Below are 19,516 nucleotides of genomic sequence, written 5' to 3'. Positions count from 1 at the left end.
GATCTGGAGGCTGGCACCGTGGTAGGCACCATCTACACCGTGAGATCTCGACGGAAATCGGAACTGGCTCGAGGCAACCCTAATCCGAACCTGATACGACGCTGCCACGTACGGCCACTGGTTTCTCAATTATTCGCCAGGCGATTTTACAGTGCCGCATTAAACGGTACCAGAGAACGATAAACGGGGAAAAAATTACACATTTATGATATACGAACTGTCGTATAACATCGTGCGAGTACAGTTTCTTGTCTGGACAAACGCATCGAGGAATAAAAAATGAATTTTGTAATCGAATTACAAAAAAGCGGTTCGCGGATGGAAAGAGGGTGCGAATGGGGTGCGCGATGCGACGAAGGATCGCAACTGCGGAAATCTTCGAAGCAGGCACCGAAGTAGGCACGATCTACCGTGGAGATCTCGCCGGAAATCGGAACTGGCTCGAGCCAACCTAATCTAGGCCCTAGCCAACCCCCAAGACAACTTACCCTTGTGCGTCGCGCGTTTGTGTTGCGCGTTATGGAGCCGCTTGCCTCGTACTGGCCATACCATAGCACACACACACACATACACACATACAGCTAAGTATACACGCGAGCGTACACGTATTACGAGGGTGCTACAAGCGCGCGTAGACCATGAATTCGCTCAGGGTGCATGTGCAGGCCACCCTCTACACGTATCGCGCGATTACGCGAGCTACCACTGTGCAGATCGATCCCTGGAGTCGAAGGTGAGGCCCGTTCTCGGTGTCTGTGTGTGTGTATACACGCGTGTATCGGTATTCCGTGTCAGGCTCGCATGCATTATACCGTATGGAATTTCGGATACAAATGACTGAAGGGTTTAATAACCGGCGCCCCAATTTCCACGCCACGGTGTAATACAGACTTGGCGCGCGCGGACGGTTGTCTCGTCGAGTTCGAGCGCGAAAGAAAGCGGAAATGATCGCGATCGAGGATACGTGGCTGAGGATCGAACCGTGGAAGGGAGCTTAGGGCGGATAGCCCAGCGTTTCGTGACTTCAGACCGAAACCATTCGCCCTTTAAGGGCCTGACGGTTGTTGATTAAGGCTCCTGTTCGCAGACGAGGGAGGGCCAGAGCGATGTAGGAAGAGAGAAAGAAAGAGAGAGAGAGAGAGGTCAGGTTATGTCCATGAAAGTTTTACGGTGCTTGGGTATCCGTAAACGCCATATGGCCCGGGAGTCGCCATGTTTCCTTCGTTTTCTTTCGCCTCGAAACGGACCCAATGTCCCTCGTTTTTTCTTCCTCTCGCTCCTTTTTCCCTCCACGCTGCGCTACCCACCCTTGGTTCCTCCTCGTTAAGTCACGGTTACGCTCCAACGGAAATATTAGAAAGCTCTCTCGGGAACCGACGGTAGCACGGCTGTTGTAAAACCAACCTCGAATCGCTCGAGGACTCGTCCGAAAGTCTCGTAGGCCTAATCGCCGTCCGAATCGATAATCTATAGGGGACTCTCTGTTAAACTCGACGGATACGCGGCGGAGAAACGCGTACGGCTTTGGGAAGAGAACCGTGGATCGCCGCCTATGAAAGTGTGCAATTATAAAGGGGGAATCGCGTCCTCCGCCTCCTTTGTCCGGAACGGGCACTCGTAACGGGTATACAGAGACGTTTCTAGACACAATCGACCATAGGGACACGTATATCGGACTATTGGACTATTCCGTCGCGTACGGGCTACGCCCACTAGCCTCGTATTAGCAAATCGCTGGTACACGCCTAACGTCGATACTAATAACCGTTGTTCGTTAGCACCTCCGGAAGACAAAGAGAAAAGTCGCACCTAAACGACCACGTGATAATCACGCAAAGCAGATGAAACCAGTGGACGAAGAGTCTTAAGAGCACCTCTCTCTCTCTCTCTCTCTCTCTCTCTCGTCCGCCTCGAAATTGCCCATTTACCATCGCGACTGTGCAAACTTTGTTGCCTCGCGATTGCTTTTCCAGGACTTAAACTCGTGGCATCCAAGCGTCGCGTAGTCGTCATCAACGTCATCATCGTCGTCGTCGTCGTCGTCGTCTATGTCGCGGGGTGGAACGAGATAGGGTCGTGGCGAGGGACCCGCGGTAGGGCGTAGAGGGAGGACGCGTTCCGAAACACATCCAGCTGGCGCCTCTCGGCGCTATGGCGGCTGTTATAAGCCCGCTACCAAATCAAGCGTATGTGACACACTAATAATCAGACGTATATATGGTGTCTATACAGTGGCTCGAGGCGCGGTACTGTATACACAGAGGGGATGCGGGTGTGGGCATTTATATACGTATCGCACACATTCCTGTCAAGCCCCCGGTACGCCGCCCCGGCTATGTGGTACCCGCGCGCGCACGTGCGAAATCCATATAGCAGTGGCTGGGATATAGGTGTATACTGGGTGTATATCTTGTCAGGCTTGTTACCGTGCACGAGGCCAAACACAGGTGAGCGCGAGCATACACGGCAATTAGAATGAAACCAGCGACGCGATTTTCCGCGCTGTTTTCACCGCCACTACCCTTCATCAATTACCTATTTATAATCGAACCTATCGCTCGTCAATCCACGCGTCATCCCCTTGAGAAAGATCTCGAGACAAACTCAGAAACACAGAAAGAGAGCGACAAATAACAACGCGTTACATCTACGCGACTCGATACGATAGAAACGTAAAGAGAACCAATGATCCCGTCGCGGTACCAGCAGGCGATCGCGAGAGGGGTGGCGGTCCACGGAAGCACGTGCGTGAGGCGTTGCATGCGAGCCACGCTGTACCCGCGTTACGTATCCGCGCAAACAGAACCGAGGGATAATGGTTACGAGGAATGGATATATCCTAGGATACCGCTATTAGCGGGGCTCCAGGCGCGAGGGATACACGCGGAGCGTAGTGTCGCGCGAGCGGCTGGCATGCGAGAGAGCGAATTCGCATCAAGCCCCGGTCACTGGTCCTCTCTCTACGTGTGCATGCGCCTCTAATTACGCTTATGCGAGCGAGCGCGCGGACCAACCCGCGGATATATTCCACGGGGGTATCTATTTACGCGTCTGTATACGTCTGCACGGGCGCAAATTCTGGAGTGGACCGAGGGAGAGGCGCGTGTGCGAGCCGTGTACGAACGGTCCCCTCGGTACCGCGCTGCAACGCCAGGGAGATGTAGCTACAAGCGGCGATCATATGGGTTACACATACGCGTCTAAGTACTAATGCTAATCCCAGCCATAGATTACGAGACGAGGCAGCGACGATCAACCGGAACCGTGCCGCGAGAGAGTTTCTCGATGGCCCTTTGGCTCCTGGCTTTTCGTCCCTCGCCAGCTAAGGTCACCGATACGCTGCTCCTCCGCGTGAAATTCCTGCGGGTCGTACCGACTAATCGGTGGTCCACTTCGTCCAGTGGTCGGTAGTTGATAATTGCTCGGTGGCCAGGCACTTTTATGGTTCCCAATTACGTGTCTCGTGGCGACAAAGGGTGGGACGCGTGTGTGTGTGTATATATATATAGCGAGGAGGAAGAAAGTCCCTTGTTAGCGGCGTTCGAAAGCATCGGAAACGTAACTGGTCCCAGTAATAAAGTGGCACTTGTCGGTCGATTCGAGCACAGGGGAAAGAAAAAACAATCAGCTTCGAGACCGGAGCCAGGTCGCTGTCCCATTTATATCAATTCTATTCATTGCCGCTTTTAACCTAGCCCTCGCGTACTCGCCAGTGGCTCTCACTCGATGCGCGACCCATCGAAAACTGGACGATCGCGAGGCTCGCGTGGAGTGCTGGTCCGCGGGGTCGATCTCGTGATTCCGAGGGTACCAGTTCCAACGTAGCGTCGTTCGAGAGATCGATATGCACCGCGTAGCTCGAGCAACCCTCGACAGCCGCGAACGACGACCGCCATATGCGCGTCGCGGTCCCGATTTGCATAAAATTCTAGACTGGAGATGAGGCCCCGTCGTTTAACCGAGCGGTCCGACAGACAGGTGAAACGAGGCGAGGTAACGGGGCCTCCTATCGGTTTCATTCAATCCCCCGCGTGTTCGTAGAGGGACGACGCCGATTTTCTGACGCGCTTCGAGGCTCGTAAAACCGTGACTTGGGCCGCGCGGCCAGCTTTCACGATCGCGCGGCCGTCTCGAATTTTCGTTTTAATCGAACCACGCTGGGAGAGCACGCCACCAGGACCACCGTCATCGAGCAGCGCACTTTCGCTTTCGCGTTTCTCTCATTCTCTCCTTTCACACCCTGTCCCCGCGCACGGACGTAACCACCCATCGCTACCTGGTCCCGCGGTGTACCCTTCGAGTCGCGCGACGATGGAGGAACTCGTGAGTGTTAATATCGCTTTGTCGAAGAACCAACAATCTTGGTAGAATGGAATCGAGACGCAACGTGGAAGAATTCTTGTTTATCGTAGTGAATACAAGTGTCTTTGGTCGTTTATTATCCTCCATTGCATTCTTTTGCTTGTCATCAAAGAAGATGCAAAGTATGAGAACCAAAAGACTACAAAATAGAGTTTCTGATGAAGCACCTTGCTCTCTATTATGGATTATTAAAATTGAACTTTGGTGGGTCACTTGTTATCGTGCAATCGATGAAGTCTTTACAATTATTCCATGCGATGTGTCCTCTGTAATACCGCTTTGTCGAACAACCAACAATCTTGTTAGAATAGAACCGAGACGCAACGTGGAAGAATTCTTGTGTATCGTAGTGAATACAAGTATCATTGGTCATTTATTAACCTCGATTGCATTATTTTGGTTGTCATCAAAGAAGATGCAAGGTACGAGAACCGAAAGACCACGAAATAGAGTTTCTCATGAAGCACCTTGCTTTCTATGATAGATTATTAAAATTGCACTTCGGTGTTTTATTTGTTATCGTGGAATCGATGAAGTCTTAGCAATTATTCCATGCGACACGTCCTCTGCTTCGACGCATCGCGCGCAACGAGCGCGTCTGTCCATCAGAATCACAGCATCGCGGACGATCTGGTCCAAGCGCCCAACGGTCCGCCCACGAGGGACCACGCAAAGAAAGCCGAGCCCAAAGTGTCCGAGTAGGCGAGGAGCCGCGGAACGCCGGTTACGAAACGGCACTTACGGCGAGCCGCTAATTCGAACGCTTAATTGCAACTCCGCTTTCAGCGGGAAAACGCGAGCGCGGGGAGCGGCTAATTAAGTCCGGGCCAAAGGGAGATAACGCTTTCATAACGGACGCGCGCCGCTTTTTCCCTCCCGTCGTATTTTTAAATGGCCACCACCGAGGATGACTCGGCCAAGATTTTTACGCCCGACAAAGCGCGTGGAAAAAGCTTGTGCTCGGAGAGCAAGTTACGAGAGGGCTGCTGGCGGCTTAGCGGAGCGCCCGCGCGCCGGATACGAACCGCACGAGGACCGGAAATGGTTCGCCTTGCCGCGGCTCGATCGAGAACTGGTTTCGCCGGACACGCTCGAAATCGAGATCGCGGGCTGAAAAGTAGGGACGAACCGGGGAAGAGGGTAGGGACCAGGCGACCCTTCGCGTATCCGATAAACGCTCCCCGCCAATAAATAGGCAGAGCGCCATTGTTATCGCTCTGTTAAATCTGCGCCTCCTTGTTGCGTCCAACTCGAACCTATGTCGACAAATACGAGACTAGAGTATAGATTTCTGTACGGTTTTCTGGGTTTAGAGTAATTTAGTCATTTTTGCGTTTTTGTAAAAGGTGGATGGTAATTGTTGGTTATTCTGAGTGCACGTAGGGTGATATTATGGGAGATTAAAATCGATACTTTCGGAAAATTGTGTCGCTATAACATTGTACGGATTGTATCGCGTGGGTTAATTATTTTCTGTATAAATAATTACTATCGATCGTTAAACTATCGGCTGTAATTAGGGGAATTGAAAAATTATGTTAAAATTCTTGTTGCGAACATGGTATAATAAATAATTATTTTCGCAGATGTAGTACTTTCGAAATAAATACGTGATTGAGAATCGACAAATACGATCGGAGAGACCGGTTCTACACGGCGACGGTCGTAACAAATTAATTTATTCGTAGAAAAAGGTTATCGGTGTAACAGTAAGTAGATTTAATGATCCAGCTGTAATATCTAAATTGGAGCAACAGATTTCCAACGGGTGAAACGAAACGAGATAAACTCTGTTCCGATTTGAATCATGTGGGTATAATGAGGCGATAGGTTCGAACAACTTCGATACGATACCGTCGACAATCGAAAATCTCGTTTCTAAAGTTCCATCGTGTCTAAAAAAAAATCTCGACAGCCGATTCTCAACAGAAAATACTCCATCGCCATCCATTTTCTTAATATCATAAACGCACCCGCGTAACATCGTCGACCATTTCATAGAATTCGAATGAACGCGCGGAGCACGCGTATTACCCGCGCTGAACTTCGCTCGTTCCACGTTTCCAATTTAATGGTGAAGGCGATAAAGTATATTATTATAATAATATTGGAGCAGCTATTGCAAAAGTTTCAGAAATAATGGACCGGCAGCTGTCGATCTAACGTCATTCAGGTAGAGACGAGAGGGTCTCCAGGGGCAACCTGTTGTCTCCTGCGGTGACGTTCGTCTTTTGTTAATTGCCAGGCTTTTGTGCCGCTAATAAGTCGATCGTGCGCCGAAAGAGAGGCGAAAAACGGGTCGTGGTGGCAGAAATTCTTTGTCGCGCTCCATAGTTGCGCAACAGCTCCGTTTGCTTGCGTATCTCCTTGTGCAGCGTCGTCTCGATAGATTCGAGCGCGTCTAGATCCCGGAGAATCGAGGGACAGACGAACGAATGAACGAACGAACGAACGAGGGGAACACAGGCGAGAGATGGTAGAGGCGAACTGGAACGCGGGCCGCAGTTGCGTCTAGAGCGGCAACTAAAACACGTCCCGCGAGCTACGAGAAGATTTATCGAACGACGGAACTTCCGTAGGCGCGATTAAGGGGAAATTAAAGTTCCAACTGGAAAACGAGAACCGCTGCGACCAGTCCATAAGCCGGAGAGGATCTAGCGGACTGTGCGCGCGGACTGTACTGAAATAATGTACAGTGCCGTACAAAACGGGACGAGGGGGTAGGGAAAGGGGCGCGGGGGTACACAGGGAACATTGAGGTGCCGCCTCTCTCACTCTCTCTCTCTCTCTCTCTGTATCTCCCTCGCTCGCTTACTCGCGACCGCTCTCTGCCTCCGCCTCGCTCGCCGTCAGGGTGACAATGGTGTGCAAAGGAGATTAACAAACAGAATAAGCTAACGCATAATCGCATTATTTCTGGCTAAGCCGCATTTAAATTAGATAGAAATTCCATTTAACGAAACAATGCAGGGATGATGATGAGTCACTGCCGCCATACGAGTCGAAATAGACGAGTCGTCTCCCTTTCTCGCCAAGTTTCTGATATTCCACGAGAGACGCCTTATTGCGCGGACTGCCTTTGGCGGAGATAATCGCACCCGGGACCGCGTCAATTCCGGAATATCCCTCTTACCAACGAACTGTCCTTAACAAGAGGACCGAGCTAATTTCCGATACAACGCGAGATCCACTTAACCCGGGAACAGTTTCCCTACATCGTACCCCGATTTGGTAATAACCTCTCGATCCAGCGTTAAATTGAACATTTTCGAACGTTCGATGCATGCAAAGAGTAGAAAGAGAGAGAGAGAGAGAGGGAGGGAGACAGAAGAGGAAAAAAAGAGAGAAGTGTGCCGACACAAAAAGAGCGAAGAACCGACGTGCCTGCCCACGTGACGACGGCCATGTTCGTGACGTAATCCTGACGTCAGCGGCGTGCTCCGCACGCTTCGTCGGATACACAGAGAAAATCGTAAACGTGCCCCTATTTTCAATCGACGCACAATCGGATCCGCGGGGCGAGCCCGTGCACCGTGAAAAACCCCTCCCGATTGAAAGGAACCTCGTTTCCAACCGGCGTATCCGGTCCGCCAGTCCCCAAACGGATACGTACGACCACCACCCCGACGTACGAGAGCAAGACGAAACTCTTTCCCAACTCTGCAACGGAGGGATAAAACTTTCCGTCCAAAAACCGACTGCGATCGTGACCCAGGCGGGGGGGTGGATAATCGTTTAAAGCGACACAAAGGACGTACGACCACCCTCGTAGACGCGCACCAACGAGAATACCAGTAACGGACAACGTCGATCTCTTTCTTACCTGAGCGCTACCACCGACGATCGACTGATAGGCCGACTGAAAGACGCTCCCGAGCTGCGTCAGGCTATCGTCCTCCATCTGGAACATTATATCTGCGCCAGGTGACCCGTTGTTGTTCAGATTGTTGTTGTTTCCCATCAACTTCTCCGTGTTAACGACGTCGCGCAGTATCGTGTTCGACTGCATTCTGCGGGTACCGACGAATAACACCCCGTGACAGGGAGCCTCACCAGTGGTACCGGCGGTCGCGTGAGCGGTATCAAATCGCGGCGACGATCGCGTCTCGATACAGGCTGTTCGCCGCTCTCATCGTCCGACGAACCGATCGCCGCCAATATCTTCGTGGCGTGCCGCGTCGGGTACGCGCTATCGAGGCCTGAATTGCGTAGGTTCGCTGCGTTGCGACGACCAAGTAACTCGCATCACGGGGTACGACGGATGGCTCTCAGAGCACAACAACAATGGAGGCGAACGTGGCGGTCGTGAGGATGCACGCAGAGCTAGTACCAAACATAACACGCGCACTGGATCTTTCTCAGACACTGATAACGGTCATCGACAGAGTCATCGAGCGGTCGTGGAGCGTGGAGGTTACGCGCGTTCGATGGGAATACGACGGACTCGAGTCACCGACGCCGCGTGCCACGAGGACGCATCGCGTAGCCGCATTCACGCCTCCACACCATCGTTCGCGTGCGTTTCGCGAATCCGACTCGTTTCCTGTTCGTGAACACCTGTTTCGTCGAAGAGACTGAGGTGGATACGTCGAATCACAATATCACGGCGGTCTAACAGCCGATTCGAGGAGCTCCAGCGAGCGCAACCTCCGATGACGCACCGTCCGCGTATCGTCCGCGATAATGCGTGCGTTTAACTGAGAGGTCCGCGCTGGATCGTAACACTGGACCGTGCACAAAACTTGACTGTTCGCGAGAAAGAAAAGCCGATTGGAAGAAGACGGAGGGGGTGAACGGAGCGAGAAGACGAGCAGGATTCGCACGAAGCTCCTTCCAGTTCGGGTTACGCGACGAGACTGACGCTTCCCGAGGGGCGGCTGTCGCCCCACCACTCCCCTACCGTACGAGTCTGCGTCCCCACCACTGCGACCAAGTCCCCACCATTCACCGCTCGGCGCGCGATAGCGATGGGTATTTGAATTTCTTTCGATCGAATCATCGAACAAACTGGCGAATTGAACACTGTTCTCAAAGAAGGTACGCGACAGAAAATACAGCAATAAAAACAATATAACCTATAACAATCTATTTCATCCACATCTCTGCACTTTCATTATTCTCAACATTTTTAATGCTCGAATAATCAACATGGCAAGCCTCCATACAATCAAAAGGATTAGAATGCACTGTGTTAAGAGGATTTTGTTCTAACGTCGATAGTTTTAAGGTTAAACAGATTTGAATACGTTCGAACAATCCCAAGAGGACTACTCTGCGCTAGTAACCAACGAAAAGGGAGCAGTTCAAGCGAAATTGTAAGCATTTCGAGGCCGTCGCTAGACACGGGCCTCTCTCCCGGTCCCGGAGAGAGTACGGCCCTCTCCTTGCCCCGCGTAGCGTGCGGCGGTCGGGCCTGCAGTGTTTCGGTTTAACCTCCCCTCGCCTCGTCGCCGGTTCTCTCGGCTCACAGGAAGCAACCCCTAGCGCGAAGGGCCAGCGTTTTTGCCCACACAAGCCGGCACTCGTGTAGCAACGACAAGCGATGCCACGGGTGTGGGTGGATGGCTCTCCGGCTCCTACGGTTGCCTATGTACCGCGGCGAAAACATCGGTCCACTTGTTGAGTCGGAAAGAGAGCCGCGAGAAAGAGCAAGAGAGAGAGAGAGAGTGAACGAGATAGAGAGAGAAATAGAGGGAGAGAGAGAGCAAGAGAGAGAAAGAGCTGATGATACGCTCGCGTTGCTATCTTCGCTGCGAGCACGCACGACGAAAGTGCCGCGCACCGTTCCACGGAACAAAAGGCCACACGAGAGCACGCAGTGATCAACGAACGCGAAAACGCAACGAAACTCGTCCACACAGCTTGGGTATGGACAGGGGAGAAGGTAAAAGACCGTCGAGGATCGACCGCGGAACGATTATTCCATTGAAGGGACGCGCTTTCCCCTTTCGTGGGATCCCGCTTCCTTCGTGGACGGGGCCGCGCCGTCGTACCCCGGATGTCGTCGCCTGGGAACACGCTTTTAAATGTTTCTCTCGTCGACTTAAACATCTCGCGTTTCGTACGCGGCTGAACGTTAATGAGAGATTCCAGAGATCGTCTGGCCTGCGCCGGATCGAAAAGCGAGAGCACGAGGCGAGGGCAGAGAGTGGGAACCAGGAGGGCATTAATTGCATCGGCTAGCTGGCGATGTTTCCGCGCGTTGAAGTGCCGCTAAACGATCTGTTAGGCGAAAATATCTTTATCCGGGCGGGCAGGAAGGCCTCGCGACGATGCCGCGGTTTCGGAAAATCTGTCCGGGAAGACAAACGAGACGGGTCCCGTGGCGCCGTGGCCGCGCGCGGGCTTGTTAGTTGGAAATTCGTGAGTAATTTTAGTGTCGTACCCACGCGACTGCCCGATGGTGTATAATTACCTAACCTCACCCGACCCAATCTAACCCAGTTGGCAGACGAACGAGAGTTCCAGTTTTCCCGACTGAAATCCGGATACGGCCTGCCGGGCCGTAGAAGCCAGGAGGAAGAAGAAACGACGTCTCGACGGCGTATCGCGGTGTATCGCGAGCGAGAGAAACAGTGGCGGGTTAATTGGTTGCCAAAACCGAGCGATATCGGGGCTGTTTAAACTGGAGGACGACTTTTAACCCTCGAACGAGACGTCGTCGTATCGTACGGACAGCGATAACCAAACGAATTGACATCGATTGTCGCTAAGACCTCTCCCATTGGCGCTTGATCGAGCGTTTTGATTATAAAGATCGAACGCGGCGGGTAGATCGACTAAGTCGATGATCGAGAGGCGAGACTAGAGGGACAGGTACCATCTGGCGAAAGTGTATACCTGTGTCTGCGTGATGGCTATTTTTTTTTTTTTTCTTTCGAGCAGAAGATTCGATGGTAAAACAGTAAACGGTGTGGACAAAAGGGTGGGCCGTTGGCAATAAAGGGGCTGCGAAAGTCAAAATAAACGAGGGACGTTCTTGCGGAGACGTGGTTGTCGTCAGGTGTAAAGAAACCGTGAACACCACGCGGTCGTAAAATAATTAAAACTGACAGGTACCAGTGCGTCCAGCCGAAATGAAAATTGGCTGGGGGCACAATGGAGCACCAGCAATGTACAGTTAGGGATACCTTCGTACCTGACCCGCGGGAGAGCGTCCTCGAGGAGGATCTCGTTTCGTGATAATAGGATTTCGTGAACCTGGAACCACCTTCGACGCTCGCGTACCATTAACGTCGCTGCGTTTAAACACAATCGAGTCGCTCCTTAAGGGTGTACCACCCTTAATTCTTCAACGGGACATTAGCGCTGACGTTTACGATAAACGTACATACAATTCAGTTAAATTATTCGTTACTTTAACGTCTAATCGTACGTCGATTCTCGATCGATCACCAATGACACGAAACCTTTATCCACGTCAGAATACTCTTCACCAGCCGCGTCGAATCTAAACAGATTTCAGTTCCACGTCTCAAACACACGGTTACGTAATTCGAATTGGTTGATTCGGTTGACGACTCAGACGATGCTCAGAGTCGCTCGAACGAGCAATATCAGCCCCGCCAGGGACGAACGTAGCCCGATACCTCCAGAATTGTACGACGGAGGGCAACAGGGATTCCCTGGACACCCGCGGCGCACTTGCTGGCATTAATATGACCGCTGTAAATCTCGCAAGGTACTTGTCGCGCCACCGGTTCTACCTCGAAATCACGAAACGCGGCGTACGGTGCGTTGTGTGCCTGGACGTCGTTCGAAGCCAGCCACCTTGCTCGTTCGAGGGACCCCTAACCCGGGACGCGACGTTAGGTGAAGGAAAAAGAAGCAACGCGCGTCGTCGACTTGGAAATTTACACGACGACGACGAGGCGTACCTTTGGTAAAGCATCGGCGAAAAGGGCAGAGAGAACGCGGAGGAGGAGAAGGCAAGCGTCGATAACCTGACGAGGCGAGGAGGAGGCGTTTCGTCATTGGCAACAAATAATTAGGTAACCTCGCCAGGCCAACTGTGTAAACTGCGGCTCCTCGCGCCGTTCATCCGCGCGCTCTCCGGTGTCTACGGGCGGACGTGCGAGTACGCGCCGCGCGAACGAGGAGGAGAGGAACGGAGACGAGAAAGAAAGGTGGAGAGTCGTCGACCCGGACGCCTCTTCTCTTTCTTCGCCGTCGCGTGGTCCCCCGGCCTCTCGGCACCGTGGAAAAAACGGTCGCAAGACCGCGGTCGTTGCCGGCTGATGCTCCTTGTCGAGCGTGTTCGCGAGGACCCGGCAAAAACCATCCTCAGCAAGAAGACGGAACTCCGTACCTCGTGCCATTACGAGCGTAGCCGAGTCGAGCCTCCCGGACTCGCTCATCTATGTAATTAAGGCCGATTCGTTGGATAACGCTGGAGGACTGAACGACGCGGCGTTGGACGTGGCCCTGGTTAAGGGGTTGACGCGGAGACCTCGTAGACTTCGTTCCGTGGGCTGTTGCACACGCCAGACACGAGAATCGTACACCGTTCGTAGCGAGGATATTGCAGAAATTTATCTCTAATTCGACTGGAGAGCTGGTAAAACCGGAGCTGCGCCCTTGGAATTGAAGAGCGCGCGGGGGTTGAAGACACGTAACCTGTGTCCTTGAAAACTGGTGCCATTATACGGGCCGTTACACGCGGAAAGAATCGCCGCGAATGCAAAGTTCCATAAAAGTGATTTAATTTCCCGGTACAACTCGTTCGAGCGCGAGAGGGTGAATGGCTAAAAGGTAATAGTTAATAACAGCGCAGCTGAAAGGGGGATTCGGTAATCCGCTTCTAATTTCTAAAACAAAGAGAGCGCGAGCGGGGGGGGGGGCGAGGAGGAAGAGAAATGGAGCATCGAGGAACGGAGAGAGAAAGAGAAAGAGAGAGGGAGAAAGAATGGAATACGAGAGCGGAGGAACGAGGAGAGTAAACACGGTGAAGCGTACGAGTAACAGAGAGAAATATTCTCTCGTTGAGGCGAACCCGAGATCCTGAGTTGGGTGGGTTTCAGGGAGAGAGTGAGAGAGAGAGAGAGCCAGAAGAGGGAGAGAAACGGTAAGGGTAGACGTGGAAAGAGGGCTGAAATTGGGGGCGGTCCGAGGGGCAGGGGAGCCGAGAGGGTGGGTACAGGGTTCCACCCTGGAACACATTAACTGCAGGGCGACGGTATATAGAGATGGGTTGGGGGCGACGCCACTGGCGTAAGCTCGATGGAAAACGGGATTGCCAGGGAGCCGTGGCTACGAAAAAGGCTTAATCTGACCTTTCTTGCGAGTCGCTGCTCTGATGTATATACTGGGAAACGTAGCTCCTCGATCGTTCCCACCCGCGAAGATCGAGATCAGAAAACGACTCCGTGTGTCTTGGGAAGAAAATGGCTCTCGACTGTGCACGGTTGTTACGGGCGGAATCGAAAAGGGAGCCGTGCGCGATCGCGCTGCAGACGTTGGTTATAGAAATTGCTCGCCAGCTCGAAAAAAAAAATATATCAATCGAGCGGTAATCGTCCGCTTTATTGGGCATTTATCGTATCAAATAATTGAACGTATCGTACGAGCGAGAGTCGAAAGCGAGCGTGCGACTTGCCAAACGGCAGCGAGGAATTTTTCGAACGACGAGTCTCGCGTCTTCCGACCGCGGAATTTTCTATCACTTCTCAACGATAATTGATCGATCGTCCGCGGGAAAAACAATCGCAATGGTACACGCGTTTAAAACTCCGCTGAATGAGAGAATAAATCTCGATCGCCCCGTTCCGCGTTCCATCGTACCCGGCGGCTGTTAATTAAGCCGCTAACGAAGGGTCAATTTTCGATAGATTTATGCGTATCGCGGGGTGTATAGCCACGCGAAAGAATCGGCTCGCTCCCCCGCTGGCCGAGGGACGGTCGTTACCAGCCGATATCTAATCTCTCTAATTAATTCTTTTTAATTCGGCCCGGTCGAGTGGCCAGCGTGGACTCAGAAAGAACAACCGGGCTCTCATTGTGAGATCCGCGAGATTAATCCCGATTAGCCTTAATCGAGGCTGCTCTAGCGGTGTATGCCCCCCTCTCTGCGATCGATTCGTCCAAATATAGATCGACCTAACGAATCTCGATCAACGAGCCAGCGCACGACGCGTGCATGTATGTACGTGTCCAGCGCATGCCGCGCGTTGATCCCCTACAGATTCGCGCGCGCGCGCGAACGCTGCAGAGGTGCGCATAACACGGGAATATCTACGGTTATACGAAGCTGGTTGTCCTAAAAAGGAGACGAAAGCTAGCGACCATATCGAGGAGGAGAGACGTGCCTCCTTGCCACTCGCGCCATTCTATTTTCCTTCGACTCTCTTTATCGCGGCGCGGCTCCCGCGAGCTAACCGCCGAGCGTCTTATCGATCGTGTTCCGGTTCGCGGATGAATTTTCATCGGGACACGCTCGCGAACGCTCTTTCATCGGTGCATTGGAAATCGACGGTTCCAGGCGAACGTCCCCCTCGACAGTCACTCTGCAAACTGTCCTCGACGCGCTTCGTTTTATAGTCCCGTCGATGATTAATCGAACGATCCAGGGTGGTACACTCGAGACGAGACATCGCTCTGTTTCCACTGGTTCGACGGAACAAGTTCAGAAGTAACGTTTTGGAGATGCGAGGTGACGGAACAGGGATGCTCCTTCCGGCGATAGCTACGCCAATGCGAGACACTGAACGAGGGGTGGCAGGAGCACTAGTAGCGTAGTTAGGGGTGGCTCGGTAGGGATGCTTTAGGGTGAGATTTAGTACCAACCTCCGCCGCTTAGTCTACCCATCCCGGGCTATAGTGTTCCTAACCGAACTATAGTCGATACTCATGAGAAATATCAAACTACTACAAAATATCCTCCCCAGGAATTGATCGGTCCTTCCTTGGTTTTCCTTCCGTCGGTTCTACGCGGATTCGCGGCTCTACGCGGGTGTCGACGGCTCTCTCTGGTTGACAGAAACGAATTCTCGCAAAAAAGACAATCGCGTCCATATCTAAATTATTTATACTCGAATTAGCTCGTACTGTATCGTTGGTGGAAGACAAAGTGCAACATCGCGGGACGGAGTGTAAGACAGCGAGTGACTAAGTGAGAGGAAAATGTTTTGGGGGCCAAGAGGAAGCGTGAGTAGACGAGGGTGGTCGAAGGTCGATCGAGGAACGCGGGTCGATCGCAATAAATAACCGGGAAAAGTTGTACACAGCCGAATCCGGCGGTGACTGAGCAGCGGTGGAAGGAAGACCGGTGTTATCCATCCTGGTGCACCCCACTCGCTGTTATCTTATATGGCTGTACTTAGGCTACATTACCTCGATACGTAAAGGTACCGTGCCTCGAAATTTCTATTAGTTCCGTAGCGGGAAACCACTCCGCTGAAATGGGACCCTTAAGCTTCCATGGGGGGGAAAAACGCGTAGGAAACGGAATATACCAACCGAAAAAGAAAGGAACCCACCCCCCATACGTTACACGAATCTGTATATATATATATAGAAGGGAAAATCGGGGATGAAATATCGCCAAGTTCGCGGAGGCAGGCTCGCCCGGGCGAATTATCATCGCGACTGTCGTGGAAAAGGTCCACCGTGGAAACTTTCCCGGAGAGTGTCCAGGGTACTTCCGCGGCGAGTTAGGCTAACTGCAGGATTCACGCGGATGTTTGGCCAACGTTTTCCCCGGGGCGGTAGTCGTTTCGAGAGTTCGGAAGACAAGTCGAGCCACTTGGTCGGGGAGGGTAGGGATTGTAGCTCGTTTCGTGAGCGAGGACCAAGGTAGGGGTGTTCCCTGGGCGGAGGAAGGGGCGCGGAGGGACGAAGGGAAAGAAACGAGATCGAGGGGGAAGAGAATCCTCGGAGGGAGGGGCAGGAGTCAAGTAAACTCGAGAACGGCGGCCTCTTTCATCCCCGAAAACTTCAAAAGCTGGAGGAGTCACGCCATATGCCACCCTTCGGTGAACCTCTTCGCCGCTTCCTTCCTTCTTCTTCTTTTTTTTTCTTTTTTTTTTTTTACTCTCTTCTCTTCCTCCTCCTTCGCGATAATAAAATTCTAATCAGCCCCGACGTTGTACGGGCGCCGATAGTTTTCGGGGATGCCGACGGGGGTGGGACGCGCGCGTGAAATCCACGCCCGAGGGCCTCGAGGAGGGTCAATCTCGAGCGCGGTGTGTAAAAAGGACGACGGGACTCCAAGTTCGGACGACAATTACCATAAATCGATGCACGCGTTAAACATCCAACGGGAACCGTGGGGATGGAGAAAAAAAGAAGGTATCCCTTTCCTCGCGTCGCGGCGGATGATGGAGTGGATGAACGCGATTAGCATTCTCAGGTGCCCCAGGAGGAGACACTTTTTCGTCGAATGAATTCAACTGTTTTTCTTTTTTCTTTTTTTTTGCTTCGTCTAAGATATGAATTTATTTAATTCTCAAGTCTAGCGGGAGTGTTTCGAGTTTATTCTTAAGTTTCAGAGAAATGGAGCAAGGTTAGATAACGACAGAACGCGCGACGCGGGGTCGCGGAATTATCGAAGGATTGGTAGAGAGGAATAAAAATGCGAGCACGTGGAAACTGAAACGGAAACACGTACAGACTAATACAATTTCAGCTTGCCACTGGGTGCACTCGGGTTATTTACTCTGCGGGGGTGTTTGCGCGCAACTATATCCCTCTTCTCTACAGAAACGGTCAGTCAGTCATCCAGCAGAGTCTGGAATTCTATTTCGAGTGGGTCCATACGTCTCCACCCTTTTCTTGTTAGCTCTACGCCCTACTCAGCTCCACGTTCTTTCAAGAAGGAGATCACCTTTCCAGGTAACCCTTCAACGCGCGCAGCCACCAAAATTCCGCTGCTCGGAATAAAATTACCAACGATTGCCTTCGAAACGCGTTAACTACAGTGTATCCGTAGAAAAGCATTCCTGGCGCATCGTAACCCCCCATCATCGCACAGTCGACAAATCATCGCGAACCTGGGGGTAAACGATGACGAGAACGTAGGCAGGACGAGGGTGGCAGTCGACAGCGACGAAGAAGCATCCCCGAATTTCACAGCCCGGTACGCCACAAATGAAGCACACTTGGGTGGTGCTCGATTTAGCTCGTATCATCCCGCACCCTCGCCGTACGCACCGTGCAAACACTGCCGCGTACGCAGAGCAAACACACACACGCGACCCTGTGTACACGTGTATTCCACGGAATTATGGTACACGACTGTTTTAACGCGACTGAACAGGGTGTCCTCCTCGTCGCAAGATTAAACGATAGAAAGAAAGAAAGGAAGAAAGAAGAAAAAAAAAAAGGCAAGAGAACAGAGAAACAGAACGGAAGGATCCAGTATCCTGGAAGCGTATCGAAGCACGCGCGACTGGTTTCACGTGCAGAAGCACGCGAAGGTCCCCGAGCGCCACCCTCGCGGCTCGCTGGTACCTCGAGGAGGGAGGATTACGCAATTGTCCACGTAACAAAACCGTTTCGCAGCCATTCAGACAACGCGGTCTGTTTATTTTTGCGTGAAAGGTGCACACGGGCACCGGCATCGGCGCGAACCGTGGGCAACCGGGACCAGTCATTGTGCCGCGATCGTCCGAAAAGCGGGGCGAATCCATTTATCGCGATTGATATGTTAATTGCCGTGCGGTTCTCAACGCGGTCGTTAATCCCCCATGAAAACGATCGCGGGATACACGTGAAGTGGCCACTCGAGTAGAAAACACCCCCCTGGCTCGCCACGTGACCCCCCAGCCCGAGGGGGTGCACGGAGATAGATACGGAGGCCACTCGAAATTTCGTTGCCGGTCGTAGGTAATAGATTAATCTCGTGCGTCGACGGTAGGAACGCGGATCGTTGAGCATCCTGCACACGCCATGAAGGACTCAACCATCCATGGGACCGGCCGTATGGGCCAACGTTTCAACCCTTCGCGCGGGGCGGACCGCGTCATCTCGTCCGTGTAATTACACCCGTCCTCCTTTTGTTCGTTTCGTAAAAAAGAGGAGCACCGCGAAAGGACGCGTAATGGAATAATTTCAACCGTGCCGGGAACTGCGGTGTTTTGAACGCGTCCATTTTAACGCGAAATTATAATTGCACGTAGGAGAGGGGGCGCGAGTTTTATTGTACGATTATACGATCTGGATGAAAATCGTCGCTCGCGGCGCGGTACACTGGTAATTATTATTGATACATTCCCTGGTAATAATCTCGACGACCCAATTAATACTATCGACATACCGATAGGCGCAGTTGCGATACACCCAATAATTTATCGCGATAATCCCACAATGACCGTAAACTATCGCTCACGCATGCATTTTCGGGCGATCGCACGCCAGATATATTATACGTTACGTGTCTTCCACGCCCAGCGTACATCGCGTTGCTAATCTGACTCGCCCCGATAAAGCTCGCCTTCCTATTGAAATTAACTTTGCTCTAAATACTCCTCGCGAAGATAACGACGGATCGCCGATATACTCGAAGCCGCGAGGTGCAGATTGCGGAAGTTAACGCCGATTAAAGTGGTACCCGGGATCTTAACGGCTTCTCTCTTGAAATAATAAACCGCGATCTCGTAGCAATATAAAGCTCCCTAAGAAATCGGATGCAATCAGCCACTTGCGCTTTTTAAAAGAGAATTTGTTTCAAGCGAAACTTCATTTCAGCCATTCGGTTTAGTAAATGAAAAATGCTCGTTAAACGATAACCGAAAATAAACGTGAAACCAGTTCTGTATTTGCTTGAACGCATTAATTCGCGAACAAAACGACCGACGAATGATTATTCGCGAGAGGAATAGCAAAGCTACCGCGATCAACCCCGCGCGTGTACGGTTCTAGCGACGCCATCTTGGTATCCGCAGGCACGGCCGTGCGACGCTTGCCAAGGCGGAACGCGACCTGTTTTGTAAGATCGACGAGAAACAGCGCGCGGCGATCCGCGAGTCAGGCAAGTACTAATCGACGTGTCGCGACTGAAAATCGTTCCCCGTTCCAATAACGCGGTTTAACGAGCACTGGATGCAACGAATTAAAGCGGCGTTGCGCGGGAACAATGGCCTGGGCGTGCGTACGCGGGCTCTCCGTTCCCGTGCAACGTTCGAGACCAGAAAATATGTGTGCAGATCATATCTATCCT

At 52.1% G+C, this 19,516-nt stretch overlaps 1 protein-coding gene across 12 annotated transcripts in view; it reads right to left on the bottom strand.

The window, feature by feature from the left end:
• LOC143427719 (protein daughterless-like) overlaps positions 1-19,516 on the bottom strand; it is a 101,334-nt gene that overhangs the window by 57,100 nt on the left and 24,718 nt on the right. The window contains exon 1 of one of the 12 annotated variants that reach the window (XM_076902124.1): positions 8,186-8,414. The exons of the other annotated variants lie outside the window; for them this stretch is intronic. Within the exon in view, the coding sequence (XP_076758239.1) occupies positions 8,186-8,371 (186 nt within the window). The 5' untranslated portion in view covers positions 8,372-8,414. Of the gene's footprint in view, positions 1-8,185; positions 8,415-19,516 lie in introns of those variants that run through there. 12 annotated transcript variants of the gene reach the window in all.

The sequence above is a fragment of the Xylocopa sonorina genome, chromosome 9 (assembly GCF_050948175.1).
Source record: "Xylocopa sonorina isolate GNS202 chromosome 9, iyXylSono1_principal, whole genome shotgun sequence".
Classification (NCBI taxonomy): domain Eukaryota; kingdom Metazoa; phylum Arthropoda; class Insecta; order Hymenoptera; family Apidae; genus Xylocopa; species Xylocopa sonorina.
This window is presented reverse-complemented; position numbering and strand designations above follow the sequence as displayed.